The sequence below is a fragment of the Cyclopterus lumpus genome, chromosome 1 (assembly GCF_009769545.1).
Source record: "Cyclopterus lumpus isolate fCycLum1 chromosome 1, fCycLum1.pri, whole genome shotgun sequence".
Taxonomy (NCBI): Eukaryota; Metazoa; Chordata; class Actinopteri; order Perciformes; family Cyclopteridae; genus Cyclopterus; species Cyclopterus lumpus.
In genome coordinates this window covers 17,385,766-17,407,697 of record NC_046966.1, presented here as the reverse complement: position 1 = coordinate 17,407,697, position 21,932 = coordinate 17,385,766, and the positions used below count along the sequence as shown (strand labels likewise).

At 41.5% G+C, this 21,932-nt stretch overlaps 3 protein-coding genes across 4 annotated transcripts; 2 read left to right on the top strand and 1 right to left on the bottom strand.

The window, feature by feature from the left end:
* The first annotated feature begins 181 nt into the window (after positions 1–181).
* On the top strand, positions 182–3,464 carry pla2g12a (phospholipase A2, group XIIA). Its single transcript, XM_034537901.1, has 4 exons — positions 182–540; positions 905–981; positions 1,530–1,695; positions 2,534–3,464. Exons 1-4 carry the CDS (start codon positions 321–323, stop codon positions 2,650–2,652), a joined length of 582 nt encoding a protein of 193 aa, XP_034393792.1. The 5' UTR covers positions 182–320; the 3' UTR covers positions 2,653–3,464.
* Positions 3,465–4,196: 732 nt separating this feature from the next.
* LOC117731871 (caspase-6-like) lies at positions 4,197–9,931 on the top strand. 2 transcript variants are annotated; one of them, XM_034534408.1, is made up of 8 exons: positions 4,197–4,288; positions 4,566–4,607; positions 5,583–5,625; positions 5,732–5,881; positions 5,996–6,072; positions 6,253–6,428; positions 6,518–6,668; positions 7,241–9,931. In XM_034534408.1, the coding sequence occupies exons 1-8, from the start codon at positions 4,258–4,260 to the stop codon at positions 7,465–7,467; spliced, it is 897 nt and encodes a 298-aa protein (XP_034390299.1). In that variant the 5' UTR covers positions 4,197–4,257; the 3' UTR covers positions 7,468–9,931. The 2 variants fall into 2 exon arrangements, with proteins under 2 accessions (XP_034390299.1, XP_034390291.1); XM_034534400.1 differs by having other exon boundaries at positions 5,729–5,881.
* Positions 8,926–21,566, bottom strand: LOC117731863 (calcium uniporter protein, mitochondrial-like). Its single transcript, XM_034534388.1, has 8 exons — positions 21,160–21,566; positions 12,318–12,387; positions 12,051–12,218; positions 11,086–11,190; positions 10,791–10,948; positions 10,445–10,648; positions 9,634–9,750; positions 8,926–9,198 (listed from the first exon to the last, which is right to left on the bottom strand). The coding sequence occupies exons 1-8, from the start codon at positions 21,265–21,267 to the stop codon at positions 9,121–9,123; spliced, it is 1,008 nt and encodes a 335-aa protein (XP_034390279.1). The 5' UTR covers positions 21,268–21,566; the 3' UTR covers positions 8,926–9,120.
* Between the last annotated feature and the right edge of the window lie 366 nt (positions 21,567–21,932).

Genomic DNA, 21,932 nt, shown 5'->3' with positions numbered 1-21,932 from the left:
GTTGCTGTTCTGACTATTAGATTCGTTAAAACCGCTAAATACATTTAAAATGCAGTTAATACCATCGAAATCGCCGGTATAAAAATAAATAAAAATATTAGACACGTGTTTCTCTTCTACTGACGTGGCGACTTGTGACATCATCTTCATTGGTTTATCAGTAGTCACGTGACAGCGTCAATCCCGGAAAAGAGATCCACAGCTGCGGCAGGTGGGCTCTTACCCGCCAGGTGCCTGTAATAATTTAAAACAACCAGAAGTGAAACTTAAGATGTTATCAAGACAACGTTTCGAGGAATAAACCAGCCTTGAAGCGGACGATGCATCACCGCAGCCACATCTGTGTTGTTCTGTTGAGCTTGTACTATTGTGGATGTCTCCCAGGTGTGTCCGCGTGCAAACAAGAGCCAGAGACTCCCGACTGGAGGATGACTCTGAAAACAATCCGTAACGGAATACACAAGATTGACACGTACCTGAACGCAGCACTGGACTTGTTTGGTGGCGATGACGGGCTGTGTCATTATAAGTGTAGTGATGGTAAGCCAGCTTTCATATTTTATTCGTTATTTCTCAAAGTGAACACATAATCTGTCAAACACACGAGCAACTAAACACAATAATAGTGGCTGTGTTTCATTTAGAATTAACAGGACTGTATATTACATGCTGGCAAACTGATCTAACCACCGAGGATATTATTCAAACCTGAGCTTTTCCTTGCTATGTCAAGTTAAAGTCAAAGAACTATGGATACACAATTAATGTTGAGTTTGGGAGCCAGAAGATGCATTTTATCACCGCTTTGGCTAAACAAACAGTAAGCCACTCAATGTTGGCGTTATCTCTGACAGCAAGATAACTGACAGAACGAGAGACATCTTCACCTTTGCTCCTCTCACAGGTTACAAGCCGGCACCTCGTCCCGGATACAAGAACCCACCACCCAACGGATGTGGCTCTCCCCTGTTTGGATTTCAGGTAGTCTGACAGAGTTTGGGAGGTTTCTTGCAGGTTTTGGACAAGCAAACTTGGTTACCAGGTTATTCCTGATGGAAACGGCAACCCAAACTGCATTATTCTTGTATGTTGTAGCTTTATAATTGTGTCAATGTTTTTATATCGCAAACAAATCAGACCGATGTCAGAAATAAAAAAGAAACTCTTTAATAACAATTTAGGGGTTATTGTCAAAAATGTCCTATAGTGTTGTGGGCTACATTAACAAAAAAATAATATATATACAGTATATATCAGCCAATAGTTTTTTATTGATTTGTTATTGTGCTCAAACATCTAGTATCAGTCAGACTTAAAGATACTAAATGGTAAACAAATAACGTTTCACATATTTGAGCAATGATGGAGTTATGTTTAATTTATAGTATTAGTTGGAATTGTGCCGATACTTTATTTGTCAGGTCACTGAACCATGATCGCATCTTTTGAATTGAGGGAAATGCATGTCTCCTACTGGCAATAGCGACTCTAAAATACATTATAAAGAGACAAATGTGTTTTTTTTGCAGTTTGACATTGGAATCCCATCCATGACCAAATGTTGTAACCAGCACGACCGCTGCTATGACACCTGCGGCCGCGAGAAGCACGACTGCGATGAGCAGTTCCAGGACTGTCTTGAGACCATCTGCAGGAATGTGCAAAGAACTCTGGGATTGGCCCAGAGTGTCCAAGGTAAGAGGCTGCGCCAGTGCACTCTTTTTTGTGTGAGATTTTGTGTAAAGTTCACTTAGTTTATTTTTTAGTAATTATGTTGCCGATTCAATAGTGAGTATTAACGTGTGGCCGTAGGAAAAGCACAGGTGTAAGTAATACAATAATGCTGTCTGTTTGTGTTATGATTAATAGCTGTGATTGTCCTACTTTACTAAGTCAAACTGCCTACTGTGAGAGAAGCCCGTATTTTCTCCTCTTTGTGTATACCGTAACCTTCTTGTGGGGTTTGTACGAGTAAGTGTAGTGTTGGCACTCAGTCAGCAGGGCCCGTTTTAAAACAAGATTTAGATGCAGTATATTTACAATTGGTATACAATATAATCTGATGTAGGACACGTGCACCTGAGAAAGTAATTTACCTAAAGTGGTGTACTACAGAAAAACCTTTTGCACAAAATGTTGAGAAGAAACTATGCTTTAGTAGTAGACATTCGTGACATGAGCTCATCAAATCAGCCAATTAATTTCTTCTAGAGTTTGAGGATAATAAGGGAAGCTACAGAGCTGGTCCTAGTTAAGTGAATAAGTGATTTACAATTGTAAAACACAAAATGTCCAGCAGAGGGTAAGACAGTTAATTTTTAAGCACATTGAGTGTGAATAGGATATTACTGTGCGGCATTTTTATATATTTTCTTTACAATAAAATCTGTATTTAATCAGTAATGTATGCTGTATTTAAATAGACACTAAATGTGTCTGACTCCCCTACAGTGAGCTGTTAGCAGCTACCTGCTATTAAACCAGTTCCCCTTTTGTGTATCAGCTCACTCTGGTTGTTTTCTGTCCTTGGCAGCTTGTGAGTCAGCAGTGACTCTACTGTTTGACGCCGTTATGCACATGGGATGTAAGCCGTACCTGGACAGCCAGAGAGAGTCTTGTGTGTGTCAGTATGAACTGAAGAAGGAACTGTGACGTGGCCACAGGATCAAGACTGGAAAGGACCGATTCAATGCACAACACTGACAGAAGGATGCCAGCAATAAAGTTTTCCTTCAGTTTTGCTCAGGGATAGAGCGTCTTTGGCCTGTCTTGTGTCCATCGCCTCCCTTTTATTGGAGTTTAGAAATGTAGACATCTATTAGACAAGGTGAATGTGAAAAATACCTAGTGAATTTTTAATATCTATATGTATGCAGTTAAGAATTTATATTTTGTTAATATGGTGTAACGTGTTTGTCAATTGATGGATTGAATACAGGGTGGTCAGAGTTTCCCTGGCTTTTAGGGTAGCAACCAACACTTTATGGGTTAGTAAATCCCCAAAGAAGGTTTGTGGTAAAAAGATAACATTATGTAATTTGGCACTTTATTATTGTTAAAACAGAGCAATGTTAATTGAGCTGTTCTTAGAAAGAAGTTCCTGTGGAGAACAGCTTTTCAACTCGGCACAACAAACTAAACAGACTAAATTAACAGTTTCAGACCTGTTGTCATTATTTTCCTTGTAATAAACACCAAATTGATTTAGTTCCAGAAAAATGTTCAATAAATAATTGAACGCATAATATTGTTAAATAAAACATTACTGGGCAGTCCCCTCTCCAATAACTCATATAGGAACATGTGATGAATAATAAGTCAATACTGTCTGTCTTTTAGAACATGTGTAAAATGTTTCTCACATGATGGAGAATGCACCTGTGCACTCAACTGATGCCAATGTGATAACACTGTGGATTCAATTTGTGTTAAACTGTCATAAATATAAAGAAACATGCTTCTATTGATAATTGTGTGTCTGTTGTTGTCATAGACATTATTGTAGAAACTGTGTTTCTTGTAAGCAGCTTCCAGAGTCTTGAAATCACTGAGGATCTGTGACTCGACTCCCATTGACGCCTCATCAAAGAGAAAAGACACATTATTCATGTTAAATTAATACTGTGAGAGAATACTACTGACAAAAGACACATTATTCATGTTAAATGAATACTGTGAGAGAATACTACTGACAAAAGACACATGAATACTGTGAGAGAATACTACTGACAAAAGACACATTATTCATGTTAAATGAATACTGTGAGAGAATACTACTGTCAAAAGACACACTATTCATGTTAAATTAATACTGTGAGAGAATACTACTGACAAAAGACACATTATTCATGTTCAATTAATACTTTGAGAGAATACTACTGACAAAAGACACATTATTCACGTAAAATTAATAATGTGTGAGAATACTACTGACAATAGTTCGGATTAGAAATGTAGCCTTCGTAATTCCTTCAGCTGCACTCACCCTAATGTCATTTATGATCGGAATCTGACTTCATGAGTTATTAAATCCCTGTCTTTACATGTTTCAGTAGTCGCCGTTGCAATGTGGCAAACGCGGAAGTTCTGCCTGTTGAACTTTGACTGGCAGGCGTGAGAGCCAATCGCATTCTCTGCCTGTCACTTTCAGCCAATGACATTTAAAAGGGGGAGGAGCTAAACCCTGCCTCTTTGACGTCGCTTTGACCAAGCGATTCACTTTTTCGTAGCCAGTTGGAGTGCAGTCCACCAGTGATCATGTCAAACACGGCAGAAGACAGATGTGAAGGTAACGAATTTACACAAACGTTCGTCATTAAAAGTAGACATACGTTGTGGACTTGTGCGCGTGGCATTTTAAAAGTTAGAACAAATAAATGCAAAGACTTTTCTTGTTGAGTGTAAGAAGCTCGGTGTCATGACTGAAGCTCGCTTTACTGCTTTCTCCGCTCCGTCAGAAGAGTTGTCACGCGTCTTCTGCGACAGTCTGTTAGTGCAACAGGTATTTAGTTCATTAAAATGTTCTCCATGTCGGGACTTAATGGCTCTTTCTCTCACCCTCCCAGGAAGTGTTGCTCAACACAACAGGACAGCAACAGACAGTGCGGGTGAGTGGTTCACGGTTTCATGATGATAATGTCTCTTGGGAAATGTCTCTTTGAAAAAGTGAAACAAACAAGGGTTTTATGGGCAGTGAGGGCAGGTAACTTTATTAGGGTGAGAATAATCATCAACTCAAACTGCCTCGATTATTACTGGATATCATGTGGACGGGGTATTAAGTCTACATATATCCTGCCATCCTTGTGTCCTTTAAAAAGCATGACAGACACTTTGTTGTTGTGTGAGTTGAAACTTTACATTTCTACAATTACAGGACTGTGTTTTGTTATTATATGTTGTCTACCCAATGTATTTGTCAATGAGGGGACACAAAATATTCTAAACGCTGCTCAATTAACATCCTGTAATGGGCCGTTAAGTCAAATCTACACTTCAATCAAAAAAAAAAAGACGTCATTTTTTATGAATTTCTTTATTTAGGTACAACTGCAGCAGTTTCAGCTTGGTGTAACTGATAAACTGGCAGCTGAGTGTATACAAGCAAATATATAGTACATACTGATTTCCACCTTTTTTTCACAGTAAGATAATACCTTCCAAGAGGCCAAACTGCCCGTAGCTGCTGCCTTTAGAACACAAAGTCTGACCCACATATCTGTCGGGTGGGGCATGGAGCTGTTTTGCTTTTGGCATCTGTTTTTTTAGCAGCCTTTGCCATCTTTCTTCACCTGTCACACAGCTATTGAGGGCCACGAGGACTCTAAGCTGATGAAACAATGGCTGCTTGACCACATTCTAGCAGCAGTGGAGCAATTCATGCACCTATAGTTGTGCTGCTTAACAAAGAAGCCTGAAAAGCTCCTCTATTTTTGGCAACTTCATTCATATATTCTGAGTATTTTTGATATCTAAAAAGAAAAGAAGCTGTGAAGCCCGACTTTGCAGTGCAATGCTGTGTAGTGATTACAGTATATTCTACATCGTTGTGTTGGTATTCATGTATGTGTTGTATTTTATAGCATGCACTGAGAACCTAACGGAGACGGATGCCTTCATTAGAAGGTAAACTGTTTCTTCTTGTTTTGTTAAGTCATCAGCTGGAAACTCACGCTGCTCCGCACCTAATGCTGTCTTTTGTTTCTGGGCTCTTTTTTTCATTATGAAGCAGCTCTTTAGCTTTGGACCCTGCAGAGGAGTACAAGATGGACAACAAAAAACGAGGCCTCGCACTCATCTTTAACCAGGAGCGCTTCTTCTGGCGCCTTGGCTTAAATGACAGGCATGGAACCAATGCTGACCGCTCCAACCTGGAGAGAAGGTATCACTACGCAGCCAGCTGCCAGAGGGGGAAGACTATATTCTGCAACTGTGTGCTTAAGAACTTGTCTGTACTTGTCCCGCGACTAAGACTTTCTTTCACTTTTCTTTTTAGACTGAATGACCTGAATTTTGAAGTGAGGGCTTACGATAACTACAAACAGGTGGAAGTTTTAGATCAAATCAGTGAAGGTAAGCACATGCCTGATCACTCATGACACTCAAATGACTGAATACATGTTCATGAGGCAGCACAACATCATCATCACTAGTTTTTAAATTGTTGTGCTTTTTTATATGCAAACTTCATAGCCAACACGTGATCGCCTGTTTTAATTTCACTTTTTTAACAAATACCCAATGTCCCACCAGCCGCAGAAGCCAACCATTCAGACGCAGACTGCTTTTTGCTCGTCTTCCTGAGCCACGGCGAGAACGATCACGTTTACACCTACGACGGCAAGATCAGCATTCAGAGCATCACGTCCCTGTTCAAAGGAGACCAGTGCAAGAGCCTCGTGGGAAAGCCAAAGATCTTCATATTACAGGTACGTGCGGACAAGACCCAGTGAAATGCAGCGAAATGTGGCGACACCTGTTTTAGTTTGACATCCAAGGTGACCGTGTATGTCGCTAGGCATGCCGCGGAGACAAGCACGACAATCCCGTGACTGCCTGTGATGCTGTGGACAGCGAGCTGAAGACGAATGAAGTGGTGGTGGACGCCAGTGCTATATACACCCTCCCTGCTGGGGCCGATTTCATCATGTGCTACTCTGTGGCTGAAGGTGAGCCCGTGGGGATGTTTATAACTCCTAATCTGCTCTTTGGCAGCATGATGGGAAGATTCACACCATTTCATATTTTGACCTTGTCGATGTTGAACAGTAATCCGACTTTAACAAATCAACATAAGTTGCTTTTTGAAGACATTAATACACGTTTAAGAAATGTATACAGACCCTTTCCGTAATGACAGAACGGAAGCAGTTATGCAATTGTTGGCTGATCAACAAATACATCTATGATTCAGTGGTTTTATTTAATAAGTCGTGTCAGCAAAACCTGCCTAGTTTTGCGGGCCTGTCGCGTTACAAGATCTGAAAGTAACTAATAATGTAGTTATTATAAAATACTTTTTCATAAAGTATTTTTCATAAAATTCCTAATTTTGTCAGATCAATAAATTCATAAACCACAAACCATGGCAACAACAGACGCGGCCCAGCCACTTTTTTTATTTGCATGTATTTTCTTAATGCACTTTGAGCTCTCAGGGCCACCATACACCACTTTAAATGTCCCTTTTTGCTGATTAGTAATTAACTTCCATGTCCTATCACCTATGTTGTTTGTTAAGGCTATTATTCCCACCGGGAGACCATCAATGGCTCCTGGTATGTCCAGGATCTGTGTGCGCTGCTTCAGAAGTATGGGGACTCCCTTGAATTCACAGAACTACTGACGCTGGTCAACAGGAAGGTCTCCATGAGGACTGTTGGGAACAGTAATGACCGCACTGCCATTGGGAAGAAGCAAGTACCTTGCTTTGCTTCGATGCTCACCAAGAAACTTTACTTCCGTTAAAATAATTAACAGTTTCAGAACTCAGTCATGGCATTATTACATGGGAAACAGTGTCTACTGGGAATTTGACTGTTTTCTCTATTTTTGCTCATAAATGCATATTATTGGCAGCCGTAGTATTTACAGTGAAATCAGTTGTTATAAAATAACAGGAACAACTTCTATTCACATGCACTAAAGTAATATGACTATTCCTGGCTTTAGGCCATCATTCCACTTCTGAAACGTCATGTCATTCGAAGTTGTGTTTCCATTCGTTATGTTTCTTCTGAAGAAACCAGATTTCTTGGGTGGGTTGAACCGCGACCTGGTTTCTAAAAGGTGATTTCTCACACTAATCTGGCTTTTAGTTTAAATGTAAATCATATAGTAGATATAATGCAATAATCGAAACATAAAAGCCCTGCAGTTTTCAAAAGTTTATTATACTCAGCAGAGTATAGCATCATTCTATAATTTCTCTGATAACCAGTTTGCTCCCAGAAGTCCAACGTGAAGATTTCCTTCAGCTTCCAAGACACGTGTTGTGTTGTATTGCATTATGTTTGAAGGTGTTCTTGTTATTTGTCCAACCCATGTAGATCAGTACACATCTGTTGCACTCAATAGCTTTTCCACTTCAGGATTACTTTATCCCACAATCTGTGTTCTTTTCCTCAGTCTTTTGTCATGTTTTCGCTTGCTTTAATCTGCTTTAAACGACTGTAGTACCACACAAGCGTTGCCTTATCCCGCAGCTGACTTTAGCTTTTCTTAAAAAAGCACGGCGATGCTTTCCTCAGACCGAGGAAGCTGGAAATGTCAGATGAGTGTCTGTTCTTGACTGTAAAGTCAGTTGCAGGAATGTCTGCAAGCCAGATAAATGTTTACCAACTTACTGTATCTTGCGAGGCTGGTGACAAAACAGCATCACAGCCAAGTCACTATTGATTTTGTTCACGTCAGGGTTTAATACTTCATCTCTCTATACACACCAATGAACCGGTATTATCTCTCATATGCAGGCACCACATAAACATGCTGTTTGTCTTTTGTGCTCGCTCCATCAAAAAGGGAATTCATGTTTGTGCTCTTTGTGTTGTAGCCATTTACAATCCTACATTTTATAATGTGTATTTGCACCCAACATGGCAACAATCACCTGTGTGTAAAGTACCTCAGGGAGGAGAGGTGTTTTTAAAGCTGTACACTGGACCTGAAAAACTTGTCACATGACTCAGGTAAACAAAGCTACCAGCATTCATTGATCCTGTATTTTTGTATTTTAAAATCTGACATTTCAGTTATTATTTTGTTCCCCATTGAGTGAAAACATTTAATAACTTTCATTCTTTGTGGCAAAAAGTGCATTCATGTGATATCTTTATTTCACCTGTTCCCCGAAATCTCCATCCATTAAAAGAACGTAGTTATTATTCCTCTTCTAGCAGCGAGTTCCACAACAAGACAGACAGATTCTCACAAGGTTTGGTAATACTTTATATTTCATTAGTCCTCAGTGTTTGTACTTTCCTCAAAGACATAATTGGCATCGTTATCAAGACTGTAAACAAAACACAGAATGATGTGGATTTCCGGTAGAAAGGCACCATTATCAAAATAAAGCAGAACATTTGTTTTTACTCTGGAGTGTTTACGTGGAGGGACCATTGTTCATGGCTTTGGCTGGATCTGTTCAAGTGGAAGCTGAAACTCAGTTGGATATCTCAGACGTCTCAGGTCCTCCTCCACCTGACACACAAAACAGAGCCCACATGTCACCAATGTCTAATTCGGCAGGATTTCCACAAGACAGTGGCTTATCCTTTTTACAGTTTCTGGGAACAATGAATGCATGAGTACCATTTTTATTTAATTAGAACATCCTGATGTTTCCCACAAGTCTCACCTGTATAAACTATGGCGACTAACATCAGTAAAACTAGAATAGCTAAACATCTGCACGTTAGTTTTGTCATGTGAGCAAGTTAGCACGCAGATGTTAGCATTTAGCTCAAAGAGCTGCTAGCTGGGCAGAAGACTTTTTTTTTTTTTAATGAGCTTAAATTATCTAATTTCTGCTCTAACATTTTTCATATTTTAGCACATGTCCAATAACATGTTCGTCCGACATTTGTATTTGTTCAAAATGTGTTAGTGAGGTAGATTGTGACTAAAGGGACCAACCTCAGCCATCTCATCCTTCAGTTCATTGTATTTCTCAACGTTGAATTTGTTCTTGCCGGCCGCCTTATAAAAGTAACGCAGGAACTGTCTGTCTTTAACGTCTGGATATAAATAATCCTGAGAGGAAAGAAGAAAGTGGACTTGTTATTAATGTGGCGAGGAAACACATATCTGCACACATAAGCAACAGAGCTTTAAGTTTTAATAACCATTTTAAAAGGAATGGAGTCAGTGAACATAGACACCACTGCCATATCTGTCTGTTGAATATGAATAGATAAATAAAGACTGGAAAAACCTTTAGCCTGGTTCTGTCCGTAGATAAACAATTGGTAGCGTTAAGTTTTGCGGGTAAGGTTCCCAACTAAATCGATGTATAAAGAGAGCTGGAGACGGCGTTGGGAGCGAGTACATGTTCATACCTAGAAAAGTGACTCGGTAGCACATGAAGACAAATGTTCCACTTCCAGCTAGGAAAATTACCCAGAACGTTACCCCATTATGTTAAAAAGATATCCCGAGGATCTTCTTGGAGGCTTGTGCCGAACTACTTCGAGGCGTGGCGCAGTGCGGACTCGTCTTCACTGAAGTCCCTTTGGCCAGCCAATAGATAATCCAGTATTTAACCACACATGTTCTGGTGCTGGTCTGCGTATCTTGACATCTTCAGAGAGAACCAGGATTGTTGTTTTCAGTCTCTATGCTAAGCTAACTGCTGCTGGCTGTAGTTTCCTAATGGATAAACACAAGTCGTATCGATCTTATAATCCAACTCTCTGGAAAAGAACAAAACGGACCCTTTGAGACTTGCCTGTTTGGTAAGGACATAATAGCTGAAGACTCCAATGCTGGTGGCGTAGGTGATGAAGTAAGTGACAGGCTCCATGACGTCCCATGAATAGACCCACCATGTGAGCCAGGCCAGCGCACCACCCTGCACAGATAACAAGGCCATGCCGGTCCAGACGACCCTGGAGCTGTGGAAACCTGCTGTATTGGACAGCTGTGCCTTCATCTGTCACGGACAGACAATAATACAGGAAAGGGTGGGTTACGAGACAACTAAACCAACAGGGCTGTGATATTTGGTCAAGGGGCTGTAACGAGGGAGAAAGAGCCGTTTCAATGGCGTACAGATGTTGAGACACATCTACTACCTTCTCCAGAGGTGAGAGCTCCTGTTTGAGGATGTCCAGTCTCTCCAGCAGGTGCCTCTCTTTCAGCAGGTGGTGTTCAGGCAGGTGGAGCGCCGTGTGCAGCAGATGCACAACATGCTTGACGTCCTTCAACTCCATGGCCTGCTCACCGGTGCACACTGCAGAAGAAGGCACAGCAAGGTGAATGAGGACAAGAAAGTGAGATGAGTCATGCCTGGAGAGATTAGAGATAACGTTCTAATTGCAAAGACGACAACATGACGTCCATTTATGACCGGGGAGAAATGTGTTGTACCCTTTTCAGGAGCGCAGACATTGTAAACTGCATCATTGATGACGAGCTGGAAGTCCTTGTCCAACAGGGCGTCTATCAGCGTGGTGTTTGATACGGGCTCTCCATCTGTCAGAAGAGGACAATTGCAATTATATAACTTTATATCCTCATAGCTCAGTGAAAAAAGGTTTTCGAACAGGCTGCCAGTTTAAGCTCAATATAAAAAGAAAAGAAAAGCAAAAAGAGACAAAAACACAATGAAATGCTAAACAGATCACCCGTCATTACTCAAATCATAATAATCCCCTTACTTGATAATTTATTCAAAAGTCTATGAATAAACTCATATTTTCTTCCTCACTCAAAAGTGGGAGGCTATTTAGTTGGCTTCAAGGGAAAAAGGCTGGAATCCAGTGCACGACATAAAACTCATAAAAAAAAAAGAGCCAGTCAATCATTTGCAGCCCACACAAAGTTACTCATCACTGCCAAACCAAAGGTCTTCATAAAGGAATGAGACACAAGGTGGTTTAGATGGACCGAGCGATGCTCGGGAAAAGAGCCGGTTTTTCCAGTCAGAAGAATGTGAGTCACACCCCTTACTTCAAATGCACTGCAGGGGTGTTGCATTATGGGCAGTTAAAATAATGTGCTTTCTTGTAACTGCCATTTACAGTTGGCTGGACATCACCTATTGCAGTGGATACAGGGAAGAGTAAGAAAACAAACAAAACTCAGTATACCCAGTATTTCACAAAGAAAAGCTGACATTCTTTGTGAAATACTGGCTACTTTTACCTTTAAAAGGTCTCTAAAAATCCTTAAAATTAAACCACCTCAGATGGAAAAAAAAAACAAAAAAACACACTAACATTTTGAGAATTAGTTTTCCTCTCGACAGAGAACCTGTCAAACCACGTTGCAGCAAAAATGGTTAAACCTAACTGACTAAAACCGTCGCTGAGGTGACACATGTCGAGTCCTACCCTTGGAGAAAATGGAAGTTGTGGTTCCGGGGTCCTCTCTCTGCAGATCTGCGATCAGGTCCCCTACGCTCATCAGCATGGGTCTGAGGAAGAACAGACACTTCTCCTGCCTGGAGGGCAAGGGGACCTCCAGGACCAAACGGCCATATTTGTACCTCAAAGACACGTCTGGAACACAATGAGGAGGAAATCATTTTTATACTTTATATGTCTTGTGCACCACAGATCATACATGTTTCTCATGTGGATGTAGTAACTGTAAATTACCACTGGAGGGTGCGAGTGTACTGGAGAAAAAAGCTTGACAATTTCCGAGTAGAGACGGCTGCTTTTGAACCTGAAAAAGAAAAGAGGAGGAAATAAATAAAATGGAAACAAAACAAAAACAGAGAAAAGAAAGAACAAAAAGAGCATTAGTGGCTTGTTTAGATTGTTCTCTGTTCTCGAACGTTTGCGCACAGAGAACAATCGTAACGAGCCACCTGGGTAAACGGACTTAAAGAGTAAAACAGATCTAGAGCATGAAGGATCTGAAAAAAACAAAAGAAGAATTTCTTCAATAACTTGGGTTCATTGAAACTCTTGACGCTCCCTTTCTAAATGGTGTGCAATCTATCTGAAGAGTCCATAGTACAGATTCTTCTGATTAAACCAGCTTTTTTGTGCTGATGCACTCTTCTTTAAAAAAGGTGCCTTTAAGGCTTTGTTTGTTTCTCAATAAAAAAGTACTGTTGTATTCTCGAACTGCTCCCGATGACAGAGAGGGCCTCCATCGGGTACCGCTCATTATTTTAGTCTGCAGGAGAACCACTCTGTACTTTACATTCCGGGGGTGTCGAATTCTTTTGTTTACATGCTACAAAGCAGCTATTTTAGAATGAAGCCACAAACACAAAATAACTTCACAGTAGAGATTCAGCTGAATATCTCCAACATATTAAAAACCAAACCAACAGAATTGTACAAATGTGATTACGATAGCGCCATTAATAACAATTATATGCTCGAATTCTGGATCATAGTGATACATATTTTGTCTTCCCCTTTCCCCCCCCCCAAGAGCTTTGAACACTAGCTTCCTGGTGTTGAAACACTCGGGCCGTACGAACCTCAACAGATTCCTCTACAGCATTTGCTATTTAGCTGAGAGCCAGACGGCTCCAGCTGACACCTAGGGATGCCGCAGCCACTCTCAGCCACCCCTTTGTCCTCCAGCTGGGAATTTGTCCGATCAATATCACATTAAAGAGGCTAAAATGGAGCCGTCCATTCTCATGGACTGAGAAAGCAGTCAGGCCTTGAGGCACAGTGATTGAGTGGAACCCAGATGTGCAGAAGTCCCACACACACTCCACTGGTTAGGAAACAGGATTTTTAATAGAAAAACAACATTCCCATACAGAAATGAGTAATTGTGTTCATGACCAGAGGCTTTAGTGTGTGGGAACCACTTGGGCTGTACGATAGGGGCAGAAGCCAGGAGGTGAAACAGAGAGCAATGGAGGCTTGAAACTGTTTTTGTGATCTGGAGATTACATACTCATTTGAAGTGTTTGTTTGCTTGCTAATGATGCCGAGCACCACACTGGGAAGGACAATATTATTTTATAAATACTCGGTCCCAAAAAGAGCCAGACAAAGAGATTCCAGTGGGACACAATTTAAGCTGCTTGTGCGAGACCTCCAGATATCATTGTACAGCTGTGACAGAGCGTTACCACGTACGCATCAGCACACCAGATCCCAATGGGAACACTTATTTTTAGGTGAAATACATATATATTCTTACATACCAGTGAAACAAGCCTACTGGCATCAAACATTGTAACAGTTAACGAGAAAGCACAGGGGTTAATAGCCACTCTCTTTTTTACATTTGCTACATACAGTATAGATGCATACAATCCTCTACCCCTGTCTATGTGTAAATTTAATATTTTGATAAAATTAATTTTCTGGAAAATCAATTAAGAAGTATTTTGTTAATTAAATATCTGACAGGCCGTGTACTTGATCACATTAATGTAGATTTGACCAGAAACACAAATCCATACTGCTATAAAGCAGTCACACTTATCAATTTGCAACATTGTCGTCCTGTGGTTGCCCAACCTGGGGTCTTAAATTAAATTCTGACTTTTCCCTATTTTGGGCTTTTTCTTTTCAAAATGTTATCTAAACTAAAATGGAAGGAGTCTCTGTCCTCCGCGTTTCTCGGCCACCGGCTTCTCACTTGGTGGGTGTAATGCTGAGGAGCCAAGGGGGTGCAGTGTTGAGAGTCAAGTTGTCTGGATGTGAGGTTCAGGAGAAAGCTGTTAGCAGTAATACTGGGGGTCAAACGGGCACTGCCTCTGCATACTTAAGTCCTATGAAACCGTTCTCATTTAACAATCTGAGAAGGCAATATTGCTCTTTGGTTAAACTGCTCACATTCACACTGAGGCCATAATGTGTGTTAATATAATGGGGGGGACAAAACAAGTCCAGTTATTCTGCCGACTCCTCACATTTAACCTCAGACATTATGTTAAAGAGCCTGGAACAGCATCTTATAAGCCTCCCTTATACCGCTGCATCCATAGTGCCTCATTAAACTGAGTAGTGCGGGCGCTGGCTGCCAACACATACAGCGGGTGCTGCACCAGATAAAAATGTCTCTTTCTCGTTCCTCTTGTTAGCAAACACTTCCGCGTCAAACTCATTTATTTGGAGCACCAATTGTGCTCACATTGCCGATGTGTAAACAGTGGATCTAAAGCTAAGCATAAAGGGCAAGGCTTTTGTGGTGTGTGTGTGTGTGTGTTCATTGAGAGAGTCAATTCAATGGCTCACTAAGTCCAGGCAGTTTGTATGCTATGTGCACACAAACCAATCCCATTCTAAATCAACAGAACGTGGCCACTGTGGCAGATAATGCAGCTTGAGAGCCATGTCATGAATATTGGTCCATTTCCAAAGCCATGCTGCCGGCCCTGTGTTATTACCTTCTGCAGTCTGCTGCATTGGAAATACTTTGCTCGCCTCTGTGGTACAATTGATGTCACGCAGCACTACAATGACATTAAGGAACACATTGATTAAAAAAAGAGAACTCTCAGGGTCATATGTGCTATAAATACACCTTTCAGACTATTGAAAAACCGTGAACGTATCCCCTAGCCTCATTACAGCTAATGGCAAAGACATAAGGAGCAATAAGTGCAATAACGTTTTTATGTTCCTTGTGGGGGAAATTTGAATGCTAATGCCTAGAATTCACAGGCAGACAACATAGATAATCTTTCTTTTTGTAATATATATATATATATATATATATATATATATATATATATATATAAATATATATAAATAAAACATATTACAGGCACTCAAATGCAAGAAGGAGTCTCAGGTAAAAGAAGGACTACCAATTACTGGACACGCTGTAAATGAAAGATGCCCGACCTCTATGGTTTCACTGAGGTTACACCCATGCAACGAGGCAGACGCACCCACATATTATTAAACACGTGACAAAAGGGTTGTACCAGACTGCACTGCCTGAACACGCCTGTACAAAAACAGGCGATCACACCCATGCCATGTCACATGACACAAATACAGCCTGCAGAAAGGATTCAGTGATGCGAGTCCACATGACGACCAACGTCACCGCGCTCTGCACAATTCACATTTGTTCGCTTATAAAAACAAACTTCCCAATTACCCAGCTAATCAATATTTAGAATGCAGGGACGTTTATCCGTTGCCCTTCACACGTGTTGTATACATTTTGTGTGAAGGACACACACATGCTCCTCATCTGAAAACAATTTCCTCCAACAGCTCTTTCTGAAAACAATCAGCTGAAGGTATATTTACCCCTTGAGCTGCATGTTTTTTTATTTACGCCACGGCAACACAGAGAGAGAGAGAGAGAGAGAGAGAGAGAGAGAGAGAGAGAGAGGACAAACTGTCATCTTCCTCCTCTGCAGTGGAGCAGGCCGGGGCTCCTGCTCAAGCAGTGTTCAGGGTTATCATTGTGACGAGCTGCCTCATTTCCCCTGCACTCCCCCCAGCAGGTCAGTCCATTATGAATCCTGTCACAAATGGCATCAAGACCTCCTGAATACATCTCCTCCCAATCTCATTAACGGTGACACACACAGACACGCACGCAATTATGATATTTTGCAGGCATGACTTGCAGCAGGTGGAAAGGAAAGTCCGTGAGGGTGATAAACAGCCTAAAAGGCTGGGGGGAAAAGGCTACCAAGAAGATAAATTACTCCTCGATGCCATGAGAACAGCAGCACTGTACCATGAAAATGATTAGCATTGAAGGAGTTGGCTTCTGCTATCCAGTGATGCAGACAGTGAAGGGGGACAAAGAGGAAATGCAGTGGGATGAAGATGCGGTACGACGGTCGGAAGGACTGGAGAGAGCGTTTGTGCGGGACTTTTCATGCCAACATGCCAAATAAAATGTCAAACGATAAAAACATACTCGCCCAAGACATAGGGGCTTGGTTTAAAGACATACAACCAATGCCCGATAACAGAATGATAATGTGTAGAGACCTTAATTCGGCGCTGTGGAGATCGGTTCGGCTATGTGTGACTACTCTGACAATGAATGACTACTCGGCACAAATACTCAAATGCAGCTTACCTTAACACAAAGAAGGAGCTGAACACCGGCAAGAGGGACACACACATGGGGACCCTGACTTACAATCGTGTGGTAAACACCAAGGTCACATTTAAAAAAGGGTGCACAAATAACTCTTCCAAAAGCAGGAAAAAACTACTTCCTGTTGTGAATAGAATTCAAAGCTGCCACAAGAATTTGGTGAATCATATTTCCCCACATAGCTGAGTAATGCATCATCACATGAGTAATGTGCCATGCAAGGACAAGAAGTGCACTCCATGGATTACTAGTTTGTTGGGATTAAAAAACAACCTTAAACTCAAAAAGAAAAGTCTACAAAAGGGACTAGAAATGTATTAATTTGTGTTCTTTTCACTGATAAGATTCCAGGATTCCTTCCATTGTCAAATGAACACACTTGAAAATGGACATCATCATATCGTGTAGAGCAATGAATGGAAACAGGTTTGATATGACATTATTCACACCTGTAGTTTTTATGATTCTTTTGCCAAATGCTTCCGTCAGTGTGTAAATATGTGTGTTCATGGCGTTGTACCCGATTTGATTAAATTTGATGGATTAAGTTATACTTTATTAATCTCACATATGTCTAGCATGGGCTGCTAACAAGACACGTTAAGTGACATATTATTGTTATATTTTAACCACCGAGATGATGCGCATTCCAAGAAGGAATAATTATTGACTTGGCTCAAGCAGATTGCAAGTCTATGCTTTGAAGCCTGTGCTAAACAAAATACACACACACACACACACACACACACACACACACAGGAAACACATGCAACTTTTTATAATATACTCCCAAGTGTTGCACAACAGTTTTTTTTTTGAAGTTTTGAAAACTTCGACCCCATTCACACTCTGTGTTACCTTGAGATCTGTATCTAGGATGGCAGTTACTCCAAAAACGGACATACTGCATTTACATCTAGTATAAATAAGGGTTTAATGGAAAGGAAGCAATGCTGCATTTACCCGACAGAGGAGAGGGCTTTGTCCCTAGCTCTTTGCCACTTCCTCCAGACTCAAGCAGGGCTGGCAGAGTCAAGCTTGATTAATGCTTGCAGCAGCCGCACGAGTGACGTCCTGCCATCAGACACGGCCTGTGGGTGCTTTGTGCAGCAGGGTTCGCCTCTCCGTGCACATCCAACATTTTCTAACTACACGCACGCAGATGATAAATGACAAAAGAGCACAAAAGGACCAAAACACAGAAAACATGAATCTCAAAAAGCCAGATTATATTTATTCAACTCGTAATGGGAATGTGAAGATGGCCTTCAAAACGGCCCATTAAAAATGTATTGATATGATTATACTGGGAGCCAGACCACCGCCAGGTGTGTTATATGTGATATATTTCCAACTGGTTCTGCACGAAGAGGCCTACGCTTTACATTAATATGCCTTTTTCCCTTACACATCATTTTTATCAATTTTTCACTTTTACTGGCCAGGAAATAAGGGGAAGAACGCGGTATGAAATGCAACAAAAGCCCCCAGTTGGAATCAAACTGGGGATGTTATCCCAGATCACATGTTAATACCAGGTGTAAATGGAGTCAAGAAAAACACAACAATAATTCTCTTACTAGTGCGATATTGAGGATTTTTCCATCCTGAGCAACACTGGTCCCAAGATCCAGAAGACATTAATATACAGAGTGGAACACAAGTCTGAAAGATTTCCTATAGGGGATATTTCTGTGGATGCTGCCCTCATAAAGAACAGCCTCTATGCCTGCCTGACATTGCCAGTCTTGACACTGAGAAACAGGAAGTCAGGCTTGCTGAAATGAAACACTCAATCTTCCATTATAATGTCATCCAGACTATGAAATGTGAAAGACAGTAGATGGAGCCAGACGTCAGAGAAAGAAAGTCAGTGACAGAGTGATGCTCGCTTCAGTTGTCTTGACATTTTGGAGTTTACAGTTTCTGTATACAGATTAGGTATAGAGATTTGTCTCCATGTCAGACTTATGTATTTATTATTTCCACCCTCTCGATGTACAAATATTTGAATGTGAAAGAACGACCATAACACAATATTGCAGTGGTGTCACTCCATGCTTAAAGGAGTTATATTTTGGGAACGTCCATGTGCATCCAATGCAAAGGCACAATATGTTAGGGATATGTTCAACCTGCTACTGGTAGTAAAACACACACATGTGCAGTCATCCCATCCCTCATCCTATTTAACCACCTGGACCTTAAATTACTGAGGATAAAACTGTTCATCCACTTATCTGACTCACAAGTGTTTCACAAAATGTCACACTGTTCCTTTTATGCGTTGCTGTATACAGGCAGTGAACAACGACTGGCTGCAGAACAAACTCCCTGCCACTTATTTGAATGCATTGCAGATCTGTCACATGTCTTGTCTTCCTGCCCAGTTCTGTCGTAGACAAGCTCCATCATGTTATTCTACCTGCATAGCATGGCCAGTGTAGAAAAGAAGAACATAATCAGCACCACCCCTCACTGGCAGAAAAGACAAACTCCCTAAAACTTCTTTCATAAAAGTGAAAGTGTCTGCCTTGATTACATTTTCAAGTGGTAATCCTTTGCTGGGGGCAGTAGAAGAATGACAGCAGGTGTTGTTTAAGGCTTCATCTCTTGCATACTCTCAGTGGATCATTGTACAACCTTTTAAATAACATCAGACGTAAAGGACACATTCCCCGACTACGGTATTACAAAAGCAGTCGTGTGAGCAGGTGAAAGCATGTGAAGTCAGAATTCAAAAAGGAGATCCATTTTCAGTTGCTTATACAACACGTCTAGTGACAGTGATCCCTTTTATTTCACTGACCAATACTGCGTCCTCGACCATCTCCTATAAAACTGCCATCTTGCTCTATTGATTCCCCAAACTGGTTTTGTACACAGCCGTATTTTTACAATGCGTCTTCTCAATGGCTCTCTCACAACAGGTGCTGTACCAGCCTATTCAAAAAATAAGCTGTTATGCAGCCACTCCTCTAAACAAACACCCTCTTGAGCCAAGATTTTCCTTTCACCATATTTTCTTTAAATACTTGTTTGGAACACGCGGAGCATACTGATGAGTTCTTTTTTTTTTTTTAGAACAGCTGCGCTCTGTGTGTCTTTGCCCTTTGAGGTCCAAATTGGGTGTGCTGGTCCTAGACTTTCCTTACAGTTTGCCATTTGAAAAAGGGGGAATGGGAAAACTGCTGCTGCGATCTTTATGTATATGATGCAGTCTAAAAATAGAACTTATCTTAGTCATACTTGCAGTCAGGAGTGATTCATGGCAGCTTGCCCATCTGACATACATGATGTTATTTTCTTCAATCCCTCAAACTGTAAATTTATATTTACTCCGTATGGAGACTATCTTGGCATTTAGCAATATACAGTATGCAGTGTTCCTCCTGCACTGGCACAGACACGGGGCGTCCGCTCAGGACCAGTTTGTTAATGACTTAGCTGACCACTGCAATTTTTTTGCAATGGATGACAAAATGGGTAAGATTTAACTGGCCGATTTTAACAGTTCATTAATAACATGAGTAAGTGGAACCACACCACAGAAACCTCTTGGTGAGGCTCTTTGTGATGTGGGGCTTTATCATCTGCAGCTCTATACTCCTCAACTGTGCATTTAATGATGCACGCAAGCTACCATTTACACTGCATCTTTGACAAAGGCTCGGACATGATGATCAGGGTTGAAAGATAAATGCAGACAAGCCTAATACACAACTCTAGCATATGCTAATAAGATGTGGAGCGTTGTGCAGGACATACTGTCAGCTGCAATGTTAGTGGTGTCTCTTGGGATTGTGAAGGGCACGGCGAGTATCTAATTAAAGTTTAGAAGTATGTATAGCAGTCTAATCATGGTTTCTTTCACCAGTAACAGCTCCATTGGAGTAATTGAATGAGCACTGCTCTAGTGATGAGGTATTGTAATGCTCAGTGAGGCCCACTTTGATTGGCTTTAACGGTCATGTTCCTAAACCCCAGTAGAGGTAGGAAATGTATATGAATAATTTATTAGTTATTTAAAAAAAACAAAAAAACAACAACAACAGACAGAGGCAGGTAGTTGCCGTTCTCCACTGTTTGAACACCTCCATTAGAGCTACTGTGGATCACATTCAAGCACAAGTTATAGCAACCAACATATGGTTTAGTTAAGTTGACATCAGATTTTAGACAGGTCAAGAAGCCTGGTGTTAGAGAAAATAAGGAGTCAAAACAAAAACAAACACAAATCCTTCTTTGAACAGTGTCTTTAAATGACTGACGTTGGCTATTCAAATCGATACAATGTACCAAAGTGCACTGCGTTGTGTTGATAACAAAAAAAAGAAAAAGCAGGAAACCAGTCCATACGATGTGTGCACGGCGGTGTAACGTCCGCAGACCTACGACGAACCAAAGCGACCAGCGTTATGTTCTGGGTGGTTTTACCTGGTGGAGAAGCGTCAGCGGTCGGGTGGGTTTGAGACCGCAGCGAAGAGGTGGAATACTTCCTAAAAGTCTCGCCGTAACTTTGCCGACCATCCGCACCGAAGCCATCGTCCGCCGTTAACCGCGTTAGCAGCGCTGCTGTTAGGGCATGCCGGGTCAGAGATACTCCCCCAATGTGCCCGGTGTCCCGGCTGGAAACGGGTCGTCGGTCGCTGTAAATGTAAACAGAGGAGACGCTAGCTACGGGACAGAGGGAGGAACAGCCCCGCCTGAGCTGCATACTACTTCCTCCTGACAGCACAGGCTGCGCTTCCTTTCAAGCCCTCCCCACACACACACACACACACACACACACACAGGTTGGCCTCCCCCTGTTTTGCTCGAAGCAGCCAGCAGGGAGCCGTCCCAACCCAAGTGAGCGTGAGTCGACATTGCATCCTCCTGTACACCACACTCCGACTATAAAGTGCTGCTAACACGCATGCACTAGTTTAATGTGTGTTATCACAACGAGGCTTGAGAAAACCCTCATTGACACCCACAAATCTACCGTCGGTATCTCTTAGTCCCAAATGAGCCTTTAAAGACAGCCATGTTTGCTGCCTCGTGCTTGAGACCTCGACAGGTGACCTAGAGACGGTACAACAAACCAACATGGGTTAAGCTAGCAGCTGACCACCACGAGTGGAAACGAAACAGTGAGCAGCTCTCCAATGAGAGAGGAAGACGTTATATCCGCCATCTTGGTTTTTCCAAAGATTTCCGTTCCACCA